This window comes from Oncorhynchus clarkii, chromosome 10 (genome assembly GCF_045791955.1).
Source record: "Oncorhynchus clarkii lewisi isolate Uvic-CL-2024 chromosome 10, UVic_Ocla_1.0, whole genome shotgun sequence".
NCBI lineage: Eukaryota > Metazoa > Chordata > Actinopteri > Salmoniformes > Salmonidae > Oncorhynchus > Oncorhynchus clarkii.
In genome coordinates, this window is record NC_092156.1 from 76,188,116 (window position 1) to 76,202,805 (window position 14,690).

General features: G+C 49.4%; 1 protein-coding gene across 1 annotated transcript in view; it reads right to left on the bottom strand.

The window, feature by feature from the left end:
- Positions 1–14,690, bottom strand: part of LOC139419150 (receptor-type tyrosine-protein phosphatase delta-like) — a 228,172-nt gene that overhangs the window by 12,863 nt on the left and 200,619 nt on the right. Inside the window, exon 35 of the mRNA XM_071169124.1 lies at positions 12,539–12,717. Within this exon, the coding sequence (XP_071025225.1) occupies positions 12,539–12,717 (179 nt within the window). The remainder of the gene's footprint in view (positions 1–12,538; positions 12,718–14,690) is intronic.

Genomic DNA, 14,690 nt, shown 5'->3' on the forward strand with positions numbered 1-14,690 from the left:
TTCTGATGGGGACCTCTGCTATCTGCGGAGGTGTGGGGTTCCTCTTGGAAACAGCCGTTGGAGAACTGACTGACGTCCTCACCGTGTACCAATACACGGTAGAAATGGCTGTGAAAGTCATCTTCATCGTCGTGTCTCCTTTCATGGCTGCGTTGGCTGCTGGGGTGTCGGTTCAGTTCGGTAAAGGAGCAGTCAAACTGAGGGCGGCAGCAGGCATAGGAACAGGGATATTAGCAGCCTTGAAGTCCCAGTCTATCCTGGGGCATTGGGGCACGATGGGGGCTCTGTTTGGTCCTGCGGCGGCTGCGGGGGTGGCTCTGTCTGCGGCTCTAAGGCGCAGCAGTAGCAGCTACGGGAAGGCAGGGAGACTGGGGGCCACACTGGGGGCCATGTGCGCCACGTGGTTCGGGAGATGGACTCTGAGTTATTTCACGCTGTGGATTTTAATATGGATCTTTCTGATCTCGCTGCTGTCCTTAGTGGTTGTGGATCCCACCAGACCGGCTAATCAAGGGGAAAGAATCTCAGATACAATGTCAGCAGAGGAGATATAGTCTCTAAATGTTTATTACCCATTTTAGACAGTAGATGTGCTACCTGTAAAAAGGCCATGTTTATATGAGCCCCTTTCATCGAAGCCCTTAGTGACCACTCCCGAGTGGCACAGCGGTCTAAGTCACTACATCTCAATTGCTAGAGACGTCACTACAGACCCTGGTTCGATTCCAGGCTGTATCACAACCGGGCCGTGATTGGGAGTACCCACAGGGCGGCGCACAATTGCATCGTCCAGGTTTGACCCGGGGTGGGGGGTAGGCCGTCATTGTAAATAATAATTTGTTCTTTAACTTTAATTTTGGGTGGTGAACCCCTTTTATACATATCAGTTCAAATTCATATCAGTTCAAATTAGGGAGGTTTTAAACAATGGAAGTGTTAATGATTTTACATGTTAAAAAAAACAAAAGCAGAGAACCATTCACACAGACTCAAACCTGCATTTTGGTTCCAGGGTCTGTGAAAACGCAGGAACCGTGACTAGTGGTTTTTATTTCTCCATGTGTTGTTTTCGCACCCTATCCATTTCAGATATACCAATAACCTGGTAGTGGTTTTTATTTCTCCATGTGTTGTTTTCACACCCTATCCATTTCAGATATACCAATAACCTGGTAGTGGTTTTTATTTCTCCATGTGTTGTTTTCGCACCCTATCCATTTCAGATATACCAATAACCTGGTAGTGGTTTTTATTTCTCCATGTGTTGTTTTCACACCCTATCCATTTCAGATATACCAATAACCTGGTAGAAAACATGCAGGCCTGGTCAATTAGTGGGATTTTGGTCTGTGTGTGAAAGGGATATATTTTTCATGCCTTTGTCATCATTGCATTTATCACCTGTATATACAGGACTCCAGGTCATCATTGTAAATAAGAACTTGTTCTTAACCGACTCGCCTGGTTAAACAACGGTTAAATATAAAATATTAAAATTGTCAATGGAATGGAATGAGTTTTGTTTGAATATTATTGAAATATTGCATGCTGGGTATTATTTTGCTTGTTGGGTCCATCTCTATGTATGATATTTTCTCCCCTTGTTGTTAAAAAAATTGATATAATTGTACGTCTTTTTCAAAAACTGTATCTACCCTTGTTTTTATATATATCTCCAGAAAAGATGTTTATAAACTAAAAAAAACAATTAAATAAATGTTTGTTTTGAATTTATTTTGAATAATGTTATGGGTAGGCAACTCCAGTCCTCGAGGTGTCACACTTGTCCCCATCCCTAGCAAACACAGCTGTTTAATCAAATTGCATCGAAACTGAAGATCATGATTAGGTGATTTTTGGAGTCAGGTGTGTTAGCTGGGGCAAAACTGTGACACCAATCAGGCCCACAAGGACTGGAACTGCCCACCCTTGTAGAGGATGACGGCATTACAGACACCTGCCCAGCTCTCACAGCACCTGGATAGGGTGCGTTCCAGGATGACTACATTACAGACCCCTGCCCAGCTCTCACAACACCTGGATAGGGTGCGTTCCAGGTCGACGACATTACAGACCCCTGCCCAGCTCTCACAGCACCTGGATAGGGTGCGTTCCAGGTCGACGACATTACAGACCCCTGCCCAGCTCTCACAGCACCTGGATAGGGTGCGTTCCAGGTCGACGACATTACAGACCCCTGCCCAGCTCTCACAACACCTGGATAGGGTGCGTTCCAGGACGACTACATTACAGACCCCTGCCCAGCTCTCACAGCACCTGGATAGGGTGCGTTCCAGGACGACTACATTACAGACCCCTGCCCAGCTCTCACAACACCTGGATAGGATGCGTTCCAGGTCGACGACATTACAGACCCCTGCCCAGATCTCACAACACCTGGATAGGGTGCGTTCCAGGACGACTACATTACAGACCCCTGCCCAGATCTCACAACACCTGGATAGGGTGCGTTCCAGGATGTCTACATTACAGACCCCTGCCCAGATCTCACAACACCTGGATAGGGTGCGTTCCAGGATGACTACATTACAGACCCCTGCCCAGCTCTCACAGCACCTGGATAGGGTGCGTTCCAGGACGACTACATTACAGACCCCTGCCCAGCTCTCACAACACCTGGTTAGGGTGCGTTCCAGGACGACTACATTACAAACCCCTGCACAGATCTCACAACACCTGGATAGGGTGCGTTCCAGAATGACTACATTACAGACCCCTGCCCAGATCTCACAACACCTGGATAGGGTGCGTTCCAGAATGACTACATTACAGACCCCTGCCCAGCTCTCACAGCACCTGGATAGGGTGCGTTCCAGGACGACTACATTACAGACCCCTGCCCAGCTCTCACAACACCTGGACAGGTGAGTAAACATATCAGCTAACCACATCATCTGCCCCAGCAATCTGACGCCAGACTGCACAGTCAATGACGTGACATGGAGTTTCATGCAATGAAATGTCTGTAAACGTAGCGGGGCCTGGAATGCTCTTTGGCCCGTCTCTTGCCACGGTGCGATGACGTAGTCACCTGTCCCTCAGACACCGTCAGACAGAAGGTCGTCTCAGAAAACAGGAAGACAAGCAACAGAGGCAGGTTGATGCAGTGACTCTCCGTATGAACAATGGACAAGCAGGGTAAGACCAGAACCACAATAAAACATAACATCATCGTTTGTTATATACCATGTTTCTTCCTGTTTTAAAGCCACGCTCCTTCATGTCGTGAATAACCTCAGAGAGAGATTGTGGTGCCAACCGTTAACCGGACGCAGTTATTAGCAGTGTTGCAGCAAATAAACGACAGAGTCAATGACAAGATCTGCCAGACTTGACATTACAATAAAACCAGTCTGGTCTGACTCTGTGAGAAGCATATCTCTCTCTCTCTCTATATATATATATGTCTCTCTCTCTCTCTCTCTCTATATATATATATATATATGTCTCTCTCTCTCTGTCTCTCTCTCTCTCTCTCAGTTATTAGCAGTGTTGCAGCAAATAACCGACAGAGTTTGGCATCGGAAATCGGAATCGGAAATCTGTCCGGTCTCTGATTTCTGTGGGAAACACCTGTCTTTTACGCGGCTACTAATTCCGTGTATTCTAGCCTTCAGTCTATCTGTTACGGTGGATTAGGGTACACACCACCGTGGAGAAAACAGTGTTGATTCATTTCAGTTCAGTTCACCGTGTCAAAGTCATGGTTAAATGTCACCGTGACAACACTGAGGCTCTGGAACCTGTTAGACCTAATTTCTATGGCTCTGATCCAAGTGGCTCCCTATTTCTCCATAGGGCTCTGGTCTAAAGTAGTGCACTACATAGGGAATAGGGTGCCATAGGGCCCTGGTCTAAAGTAGTGCACTACATAGGGAATAGGGTGCCAACTCTGTTCAAAAGTAGTGCACTAAATATGGAATAGGGTGCCAACTCTGTTCAAAAGTAGTGCACTACATAGGGAATAGGGTGCCATTTAGGGCACATCACTGTGATCAAGTTTGATACATAGTAAACGCTAACTGCTGGTGGGTTGTTGACCCCCCCCCCCCACGTTAATGAATATTTGAGGGCATCATTATTGTCTTGTGTAAACTGGTCTGTGCCTGGGCTAAAGCTCAGCGGGCGTTTACACTATACAAGCAACACGGGCCTAGCCACGCTAGCCTTAGCCCTCATGTGGGTGCTAACAAGCCAGCAAGCATGCTAGGTAGTGCTACGTATCAACAGCCGCTGTCAGCCAATCCAGTAGGGGATGGAAGCTATGGTGAGCTACGATTGGTCACGGAGGATTTTAATAAAGTTCAGTTTTTCCCAGTTTTAGCCCCGCCCCCTGTTCAGCCCCCTTTCCCATGCGCACATCTCTTAACGGTCCCCCCCCCCCCCCTCCGCTTCTCTCTCTGTCCTTCCGTTGAAAGTGACTCTCTCTCTCTCTGACTCTCTCTGTCTCTCTCTCTCTGTCTCTCTCTCTCTGTCTCTCTCTTTCTGTCTCTCTCTCTCTCTCTCTGTCTCTCTCTCTCTCTCTCTCTCTCTGTCTCTCTCTCTGTCTGTCTCTCTTTATCTCTCTCTCTGTCTCCCTGTCTCTCTCTCTCTGTCTCTCTCTCTCTGTCTCTGTCTCTCTGTCTCTCTCTCTCTCTGTCTCTCTCTCTCTGTCTCTCTCTCTCTGTCTCTCTCTCCCTGTCTCTCTGTCTCTCTCTTTCTGTCTCTCTCTCTCTCTATCTCTCTCTCTCTCTCTGTCTCTCTCTGTCTCTCTCTGTCTCTCTCTCTCTCTCTGTCTCTCTGTCTCTCTGTCTCTCTCTCTCTCTCTGTCTATCTCTCTATCTGTCTCTCTCTGTCTCTGTCTCTCTCTCTCTGTCTCTCTCTCTCTCTCTCTGTCCTTCCGTTGAAAATGAATGGCTTCCGATGTTTCACCGTTTCAATGCCGCTTCCTAGTGTAAACACACTGTCAGACAGCGCCACAACGAACTGCTGAAAGCAGCCTCCATTTCACTTGCTCTGCTAGCTGGATGTTACACTCATTTAGATGGATCTACATTCTCCCCATCTCCACTATCTCCTTCTCTCTCTCTCCCCCTCTCCACTATCTCCTTCTCTCTCTCTCTCTCTCCCCTCTCCACTATCTCTTTCTCTCTCTCCCCTCTCCACTATCTCTTTCTCTCTCTCCCCTCTCCACTATCTCCTTCTCTCTCTCCCCCTCTCCACTATCTCATTCTCTCTCTCCCCTCTCCACTATCTCCTTCTCTCTCTCGCCCTCTCCACTATCTCCTTCTCTCTCTCCCCATCTCCTTCTCTCTCTCTCCCTCTCCACTATCTCCTTCTCCCTCTCCACTATCTCCTTCTCTCTCTCTCACCCTCGCCACCATCTCATTCTCTCTCTCTCGCCCTCCCCCCACCCCTCCCCTCCCCCCACCCCTTCCCTCCCTCCCTGTCCATAGGGTTCAGTAACGCTGTAGGAGCATTAGTGATGGGAGTACCTGGAAGCTTTGTGCTGTCCTCCACAATGGCAGCAGAACTAGGTGACTGGCTTGGTTCCACCAGAAGACTATCAAAGGGAAGGGTCACTGGTCCCACCAGGTGCTCTATAATGACACTGTACTGATAGGAATGTTCCTGTTGTTGTTTCTGCCTGTGATAGGAGGAGGACTAACTGTGGAAAGATGTCTCTGTGACAATCAGGTAAGCTGGCAGGTAATCAGGTAAACTGGGGAGACTGAGACAGACACCACAGACTGTAGATGTCTGGGTGACAGTAGTCCACTGTAGATGTTGTGGGTGATAGCAGCCTACTGTTAATGTGGGTGAGAGTACTCTACTGTAGATGTTGTGGGTGACAGTCTACTGTATATGTCTGGGTGACAGTAGTCTACTGTAGACGTTGTGGGTGATAGCAGCCTACTGTTGATGTGGGTGAGAGTACTCTACTGTAGATGTTGTGGGTGACAGTAGTCTACTGTAGATGTCTGGGTGACAGTAGTCTACTGTTGATATTGTGGGTGACAGCAGCCTACTGTAGATGTTGTGGGTGACAGCAGCCCACTGTAGATGTCTGGGTGACAGCCTACTGTAGATGTTGTGGGTGACAGTAGCCAACTGTAGATGTCTGGGTGACAGTAGTCTACTGTTGATATGGTGGGTGACAGCAGCCTACTGTAGATGTTGTGGGTGACAGCCTACTGTAGATGTCTGGGTGACAGCCTACTGTAGATGTCTGGGTGACAGCCTACTGTAGATGTCTGGGTGACAGCCTACTGTAGATGTCTGGGTGACAGCAGCCTACTGTAGATGTCTGGGTGACAGCAGCCTACTGTAGATGTCTGGGTGACAGCCGTCTACTGTAGATGTTGTGGGTGACAGCAGTCTACTGGAGATGTTGTGGGTGACAGCAGCCTACTGTAGATATCTGGGTGATAGCAGTCTACTGTCGATGTTGTGGGTGACAGCAGTCTACTGTAGATGTCTGGGTGACAGTAGCCTACTGTAGATGTATGGGTGACAGCAGCCTACTGTGGATGTATGGGTGACAGCAGTCTACTGTAGATGTTGTGGGTGACAGCAGTCTACTGTAGATGTTGTGGGTGACAGCAGTCTACTGTAGATGTTATGGGTGACAGCAGTCTACTGTAGATGTTGTGGGTGACAGCAGTCTACTGTAGATGTTGTGGGTGACAGTCTACAGTAGATGTTGTGGGTGACAGCAACCTACTGTAGATGTTGTGGGTGACAGTAGTCTACTGTAGATGTTGTGGGTGACAGTAGTCTACTGTAGATGTTGTGGGTGACAGCAGTCTACGGTAGATGTTGTGGGTGACAGCAGCCTACTGTAGATGTCTGGGTGACAGTAGTCTACTGTAGATGTTGTGGGTGACAGCAGTCTACGGTAGATGTTGTGGGTGACAGCAGCCTACTGTAAATGTCTGGGTGACAGTAGTCTACTGTAGATGTCTGGGTGACAGCAGTCTACTGTAGATGTTGTGGGTGACAGCAGTATAATGTAGATGTCTGGGTGACAGCAGTCTACTGTAGATTTTGTTGATGACAGCAGCCTACTGTAGATGTTGTGGGTGACAGTAGTCTACTGTAGATGTTGTGGGTGACAGCAGTCTACTGTAGATGTCTGGGTGACATCAGTCTACTGTAGATGTTGTGGGTGACAGTAGCCAACTGTAGATGTTGTGGGTGACAGTAGTCTACTGTAGATGTTGTGGGTGACAGCAGCCTACTGTAGATGTTGTGGGTGACAGCAGCCTACAGTAGATGTATGGGTGACAGCAGCCTACTGTAGATGTCTGGGTGACAGCAGCCTACTGTAGATGTTGTGGGTGACAGCAGCCTACAGTAGATGTATGGGTGACAGCAGCCTACTGTAGATGTCTGGGTGACAGCAGCCTACTGTAGATGTTGTGGGTGACAGTCTACTGTATATGTCTGGGTGACAGCAGTCTACTGTATATGTTGTGGGTGACAGCAGTATACTGTAGATGTCTGGGTGACAGCAGTCTACTGTAGATTTTGTTGATGACAGCAGCCTACTGTAGATGTTGTGGGTGACAGTAGTCTACTGTAGATGTTGTGGGTGACAGCAGTCTACTGTAGATGTCTGGGTGACATCAGTCTACTGTAGATGTTGTGGGTGACAGTAGCCAACTGTAGATGTTGTGGGTGACAGTAGTCGACTGTAGATGTTGTGGGTGACAGCAGCCTACTCTAGATGTTGTGGGTGACAGCAGCCTACAGTAGATGTATGGGTGACAGCAGCCTACTGTAGATGTCTGGGTGACAGCAGCCTACTGTAGATGTTGTGGGTGACAGTCTACTGTATATGTCTGGGTGACAGCAGCCTATTGTAGATGTCTGGGTGACAGCAGCCTACTGTAGATGTCTGGGTGACAGCAGCCTACTGTAGATGTCTGGGTGACAGTAGTCTACTGTAGATATCTGGGTGACAGCAGCCTACTGTAGATGTCTGGGTGACAGCAGCCTACTGTAGATGTCTGGGTGACAGTCTACTGTATATGTCTGGGTGACAGTAGTCTACTGTAGATGTCTGGGTGACAGCAGCCTACTGTAGATGTCTGGGTGACAGCAGCCTACTGTAGATGTCTGGGTGACAGTCTACTGTATATGTCTGGGTGACAGTAGTCTACTGTAGATGTCTGGGTGACAGCAGCCTACTGTAGATGTCTGGGTGACAGCAGCCTACTGTAGATATCTGGGTGACAGTCTACTGTATATGTCTGGGTGACAGTAGTCTACTGTAGATGTCTGGGTGACAGCAGCCTACTGTAGATGTCTGGGTGACAGCAGCCTACTGTAGATGTTGTGGGTGACAGTCTACTGTATATGTCTGGGTGACAGCAGCCTACTGTAGATGTTGTGTGTCTCTTGTCGTGATGTTTTGTCCTATATTTGTATTTTTTAATCCCAGCCCCATCCCCGCAGGACGCCTTCTGCCTTTTGGTAGGCCGTCATTATAAATATTTGATTTTAACTGACTTGCCTAGTTAAATAAAGGTTCAATAAAATAAAATAAATAAATAGCACCGGTTCCAATCCAAGTTCCAATGCCGTTTAGCAAACTCCAGGCGGTGCTGTTGTGTTCCACTCCAGGTGGTGCTGTTGTGTTCCACTCCAGGCGGTGCTGTTGTGTTCCACCCCAGGACATATCTGTTGTGTTCCACTCCAGGACATATCTGTTGTGTTCCACCCCAGGATATATCTGTTGTGTTCCACCCCAGGATATATCTGTTGTCTTCCACCCCAGGCGGTGCTGTTGTGTTCCACTCCAGGCAGTGCTGTTGTGTTCCACTCCAGGCAGTGCTGTTGTGTTCCACTCCAGGCGGTGCTGTTGTGTTCCACCCCAGGCGGTGCTGTTGTGTTCCACTCCAGGATATATTTATTGTGTTCCACTCCAGGCGGTGCTGTTGTGTTCCACTCCAGGATATATTTATTGTGTTCCACCCCAGGCGGTGCTGTTGTGTTCCACTCCAGGCCGTGCTGTTGTGTTCCACTCCAGGTGGTGCTGTTGTGTTCCACTCCAGGATATATCTGTTGTGTTCCACTCCAGGCGGTGCTGTTGTGTTCCACTCCAGGATATATCTGTTTTGTTCCACTCCAGGCGGTGCTGTTGTGTTCCACTCCAGGACATATCTGTTGTGTTCCACCCCAGGATATATCTGTTGTGTTCCACCCCAGGCGGTGCTGTTGTGTTCCACTCCAGGCAGTGCTGTTGTGTTCCACTCCAGGCGGTGCTGTTGTGTTCCACTCCAGGCGGTGCTGTTGTGTTCCACCCCAGGCGGTGCTGTTGTGTTCCACTCCAGGCGGTGCTGTTGTGTTCCACTCCAGGCAGTGCTGTTGTGTTCCACTCCAGGCGGTGCTGTTGTGTTCCACCCCAGGCGGTGCTGTTGTGTTCCACCCCAGGCGGTGCTGTTGTGTTCCACTCCAGGATATATTTATTGTGTTCCACCCCAGGCGGTGCTGTTGTGTTCCACTCCAGGCCGTGCTGTTGTGTTCCACTCCAGGTGGTGCTGTTGTGTTCCACTCCAGGATATATCTGTTGTGTTCCACTCCAGGCTGTGCTGTTGTGTTCCACTCCAGGATATATCTGTTGTGTTCCACTCCAGGCGGTGCTGTTGTGTTCCACTCCAGGACATATCTGTTGTGTTCCACCCCAGGATATATCTGTTGTGTTCCACCCCAGGCGGTGCTGTTGTGTTCCACTCCAGGCAGTGCTGTTGTGTTCCACTCCAGGCAGTGCTGTTGTGTTCCACTCCAGGCGGTGCTGTTGTGTTCCACCCCAGGCGGTGCTGTTGTGTTCCACTCCAGGCGGTGCTGTTGTGTTCCACTCCAGGCGGTGCTGTTGTTTTCCACTCCAGGCGGTGCTGTTGTGTTCCACCCCAGGCGGTGCTGTTGTGTTCCACTCCAGGCAGTGCTGTTGTGTTCCACTCCAGGCGGTGCTGTTGTGTTCCACTCCAGGCGGTGCTGTTGTGTTCCACTCCAGGCGGTGCTGTTGTGTTCCACCCCAGGACAAATCTGTTGTGTTCCACCCCAGGCCACATTTTAATATGATTTTAATTCTGGTTTTGATTTTGCTTTGTTTGTTTCTTATCTTACTTTTTGATATAATTGTTCATCTATTACAACAGTGGTTCTCTACCCTCTCCTCAGGACTCCCAGCCATTCCAAACCTCTCCTCAGGACTCCCAGCCATTCCAAACCTCTCCTCAGGACTCCCAGCCATTCCAAACCTCTCCTCAGGACTCCCAGCCATTCCAAACCTCTCCTCAGGACTCCCAGCCATTCCAAACCTCTCCTCGGGACTCCCAGCCATTCCAAACCTCTCCTCGGGACTCCCAGCCGTTCCAAACCTCTCTTCAGGACTCCCAGCCATTCCAAACCTCTCCTCGGGACCCCCAGCTGTTCCAAACCTCTCCTCGGGACTCCCAGCCATTCCAAACCTCTCCTCAGGACTCCCAGCCATTCCAAACCACTCCTCAGGACTCCCAGTCATTCCAAACCTCTCCTCAGGACTCCCAGCCGTTCTCTACCCTCTCCTCAGGACTCCCAGCTGTTCCAAACCTCTCCTCAGGACTCCCAGCCATTCCAAACCTCTCCTCAGGACTCCCAGCCATTCCAAACCTCTCCTCAAGACTCCCAGCCGTTCTCTACCCTCTCCTCAGGACTCCCAGCTGTTCCAAACCTCTCCTCAGGACTCCCAGCCATTCCAAACCTCTCCTCAGGACTCCCAGCCATTCCAAACCTCTCCTCAGGACTCCCAGCCATTCCAAACCTCTCCTCAGGACTCCCAGCCATTCCAAACCTCTCCTCAGGACTCCCAGCCATTCCAAACCTCTCCTCAGGACTCCCAGCCATTCCAAAGCTCTCCTCAGGACTCCCAGCCATTCCAAACCTCTCCTCAGGACTCCCAGCCATTCCAAACCTCTCCTCAGGACTCCCAGCCATCCCAAACCTCTCCTCAGGACTCCCAGTCGTTCTCTACCCTCTCCTCAGGACTCCCAGCTGTTCCAAACCTCTCCTCAGGACTCCCACCCGCTCCAAACCTCTCCTCAGGAACCCCCAGCCGTTCCATGTGTTTGATATATTCTAGAACTAGCACCTGATTCAACTAATCATCAAGTCCTTGACTAGGTGAATAATGTGAGATTGTTTAGGGGCTTTAACAACACGCTGAAACATCTGGGAGTCCCTGAGGAGAGGTTTATCTATAATAATATATATATGGTACTGATGGGGTCCCTGAGGAGAGGTTTATCTATAATAATATATATATGGTACTGATGGAGTCCCTGAGGAGAGGTTTATCTATAATAATATATATATGGTACTGATGGAGTCCCTGAGGAGAGGTGTATCTATAATAATATATCTATGGTACTGATGGAGTCCCTGAGGAGAGGTTTATCTATAATAATATATCTATGGTACTGATGGAGTCCTTGAGGAGAGGTTTATCTATAATAATATATCTATGGTACTGATGAGGTCCCTGAGGAGAGGTTTGAGAAGCACTGTACTACAATAACTATTTCTATCCTCTCTTATATGTCCTACACAAATGTTTTTGTCAATGGACACATCCAATCAATGGACACATCCAATCAATGGACACATCCAATCAATGGACACATCCAATCAATAGAGAATTTCAAATAAATGTCTGCTGTTTTCAAAAGAAATGTGCATCATTGATTGTTTAAAGTTGGCTGCTACCGTAAGACCCCCCCCCCCCCTCACCTGTATCCTGTCTATGAAGCTGCCGTTGGTGTAGTCTGACCCCCTCCCTCCACACCTGTATCTGTCTATGAAGCTGCCGTTGGTGTAGTCTGACCCCCTCCCTCCTCACCTGTATCTGTCTATGAAGCTGCCGTTGGTGTAGTCTGACCCCCTCCCTCCTCACCTGTATCTGTCTATGAAGCTGCCGTTGGTGTAGTCTGACCCCCTCCCTCCTCACCTGTATCTGTCTATGAAGCTGCCGTTGATGTAGTCTGACCCCCTCCCTCCCCACACCTGTATCCCTCTATGAAGCTGCCGTTGATGTAGTATGACCCCCTCCCTCCCCTCACCTGTATCCGTCTATGAAGATGCCGTTGATGTAGTCTGACCCCCTCCCTCCCCTCACCTGTATCCGTCTATGAAGCTGCCGTTGATGTAGTCTGACCCCCTCCCTCCCCTCACCTGTATCCGTCTATGAAGCTGCCGTTGATGTAGTCTGACCCCCTCCCTCCTCACCTGTATCTGTCTATGAAGCTGCCGTTGATGTAGTCTGACCCCCTCCCCCCTCACCTGTATCTGTCTATGAAGCTGCCGTTGATGTAGTCTGACCCCCTCCCTCCTCACCTGTATCTGTCTATGAAGCTGCTGTTGGTGTAGTCTGACCCCCTCCCCCCCTCACCTGTATCTGTCTATGAAGCTGCCGTTGATGTAGTCTGACCCCCTCCCTCCTCACCTGTATCCGTCTATGAAGCTGCCGTTGATGTAGTCTGACCCCCTCCCTCCTCACCTGTATCCGTCTATGAAGCTGCCGTTGATGTAGTCTGACCCCTCCACTCCTCTGATTGGCTGCAGACAGACCCTGGTGGTCTCGTAGGGCATGATGTTCACCAGACGGTTCTTGAACTTGTTACACGGCAGGTTGGCACTCACAAACCTGGAGGTGTGGGCCTTCGCACTGGCCAACCGCTATGGAGGGGGAGGGCAGATGACATAGGGTGTTATAATGTGACATAGCGTTACATATTGTATCACGAGATATGACATGCGAGGAGAAGGGAAGTGTGGGCCTTCGCACTGGCCAACCGCTATGGAGGGGGAGGGCAGATGACATAGGTTGTTTAATGTGACATAGCATTACATATTGTATCACGAGATATGACATGCGAGGAGAAGGGAGGTGTGGGCCTTCGCACTGGCCAACCGCTATGGAGGGGGAGGGCAGATGACATAGGTTGATATAATGTGACATAGCATTACATGTTGTATCACGAGATATGACATGCGAGGAGAAGGGAAGTGTGGGCCTTCGCACTGGCAAACCGCTATGGAGGGGGAGGGCAGATGACATAGGGTGTTATAATGTGACATAGCGTTACATATTGTATCACGAGATATGACATGCGAGGAGAAGGGAGGTGTGGGCCTTCGCACTGGCCAACCGCTATGGAGGGGGAGGGCAGATGACATAGGTTGTTATAATGTGACATAGCATTACATATTGTATCACGAGATATGACATGCGAGGAGAAGGGAGGTGTGGGCCTTCGCACTGGCCAACCGCTATGGAGGGGGAGGGCAGATGACATAGGTTGTTATAATGTGACATAGCATTACATATTGTATCCCGAGATATGACATGCGAGGAGAAGGGAAGTGTGGGCCTTCGCACTGGCAAACCGCTATGGAGGGGGAGGGCAGATGACATAGGTTGTTATAATGTGACATAGCATTACATATTGTATCACGAGATATGACATGCGAGGAGAAGGGAGGTGTGGGCCTTCGCACTGGCCAACCGCTATGGAGGGGGAGGGCAGATGACATAGGTTGTTATAATGTGACATAGCATTACATATTGTATCACAAGATATGACATGCGAGGAGAAGGGAAGTGTGGGCCTTCGCACTGGCAAACCGCTATGGAGGGGGAGGGCAGATGACATAGGGTGTTATAATGTGACATAGCGTTACATATTGTATCACGAGATATGACATGCGAGGAGAAGGGAGGTGTGGGCCTTCGCACTGGCCAACCGCTATGGAGGGGGAGCGCAGATGACATAGGTTGTTATAATGTGACATAGCATTACATATTGTATCACAAGATATGACATGCGAGGAGAAGGGAGGTGTGGGCCTTCGCACTGGCCAACCGCTATGGAGGGGGAGGGCAGATGACATAGGTTGTTATAATGTGACATAGCATTACATATTGTATCACGAGATATGACATGCGAGGAGAAGGGAGGTGTGGGCCTTCGCACTGGCCAACCGCTATGGAGGGGGAGGGCAGATGACATAGGTTGATATAATGTGACATAGCATTACATATTGTATCACGAGATATGACATGCGAGGAGAAGGGAAGTGTGGGCCTTCGCACTGGCCAACCGCTATGGAGGGGGAGGGCAGATGACATAGGTTGTTATAATGTGACATAGCATTACATATTGTATCCCGAGATATGACATGCGAGGAGAAGGGAAGTGTGGGCCTTCGCACTGGCCAACCGCTATGGAGGGGGAGGGCAGATGACATAGGTTGTTATAATGTGACATAGCATTGCATATTGTATCATGAGATATGACATGCGAGGAGAAGGGAGGTGTGGGCCTTCGCACTGGCCAACCGCTATGGAGGGGGAGGGCAGATGACATAGGTTGTTATAATGTGACATAGCATTACATATTGTATCACGAGATATGACATGCGAGGAGAAGGGAAGTGTGGGCCTTCGCACTGGCCAACCGCTATGGAGGGGGAGGGCAGATGACATAGGTTGTTATAATGTGACATAGCATTACATATTGTGTCACGAGATATGACATGCGAGGAGAAGGGAAGTGTGGGCCTTCGCACTGGCCAACCGCTATGGAGGGGGAGGGCAGATGACATAGGGTGTTACAATATGTAATGCTATGTCACATTATATCACGAGA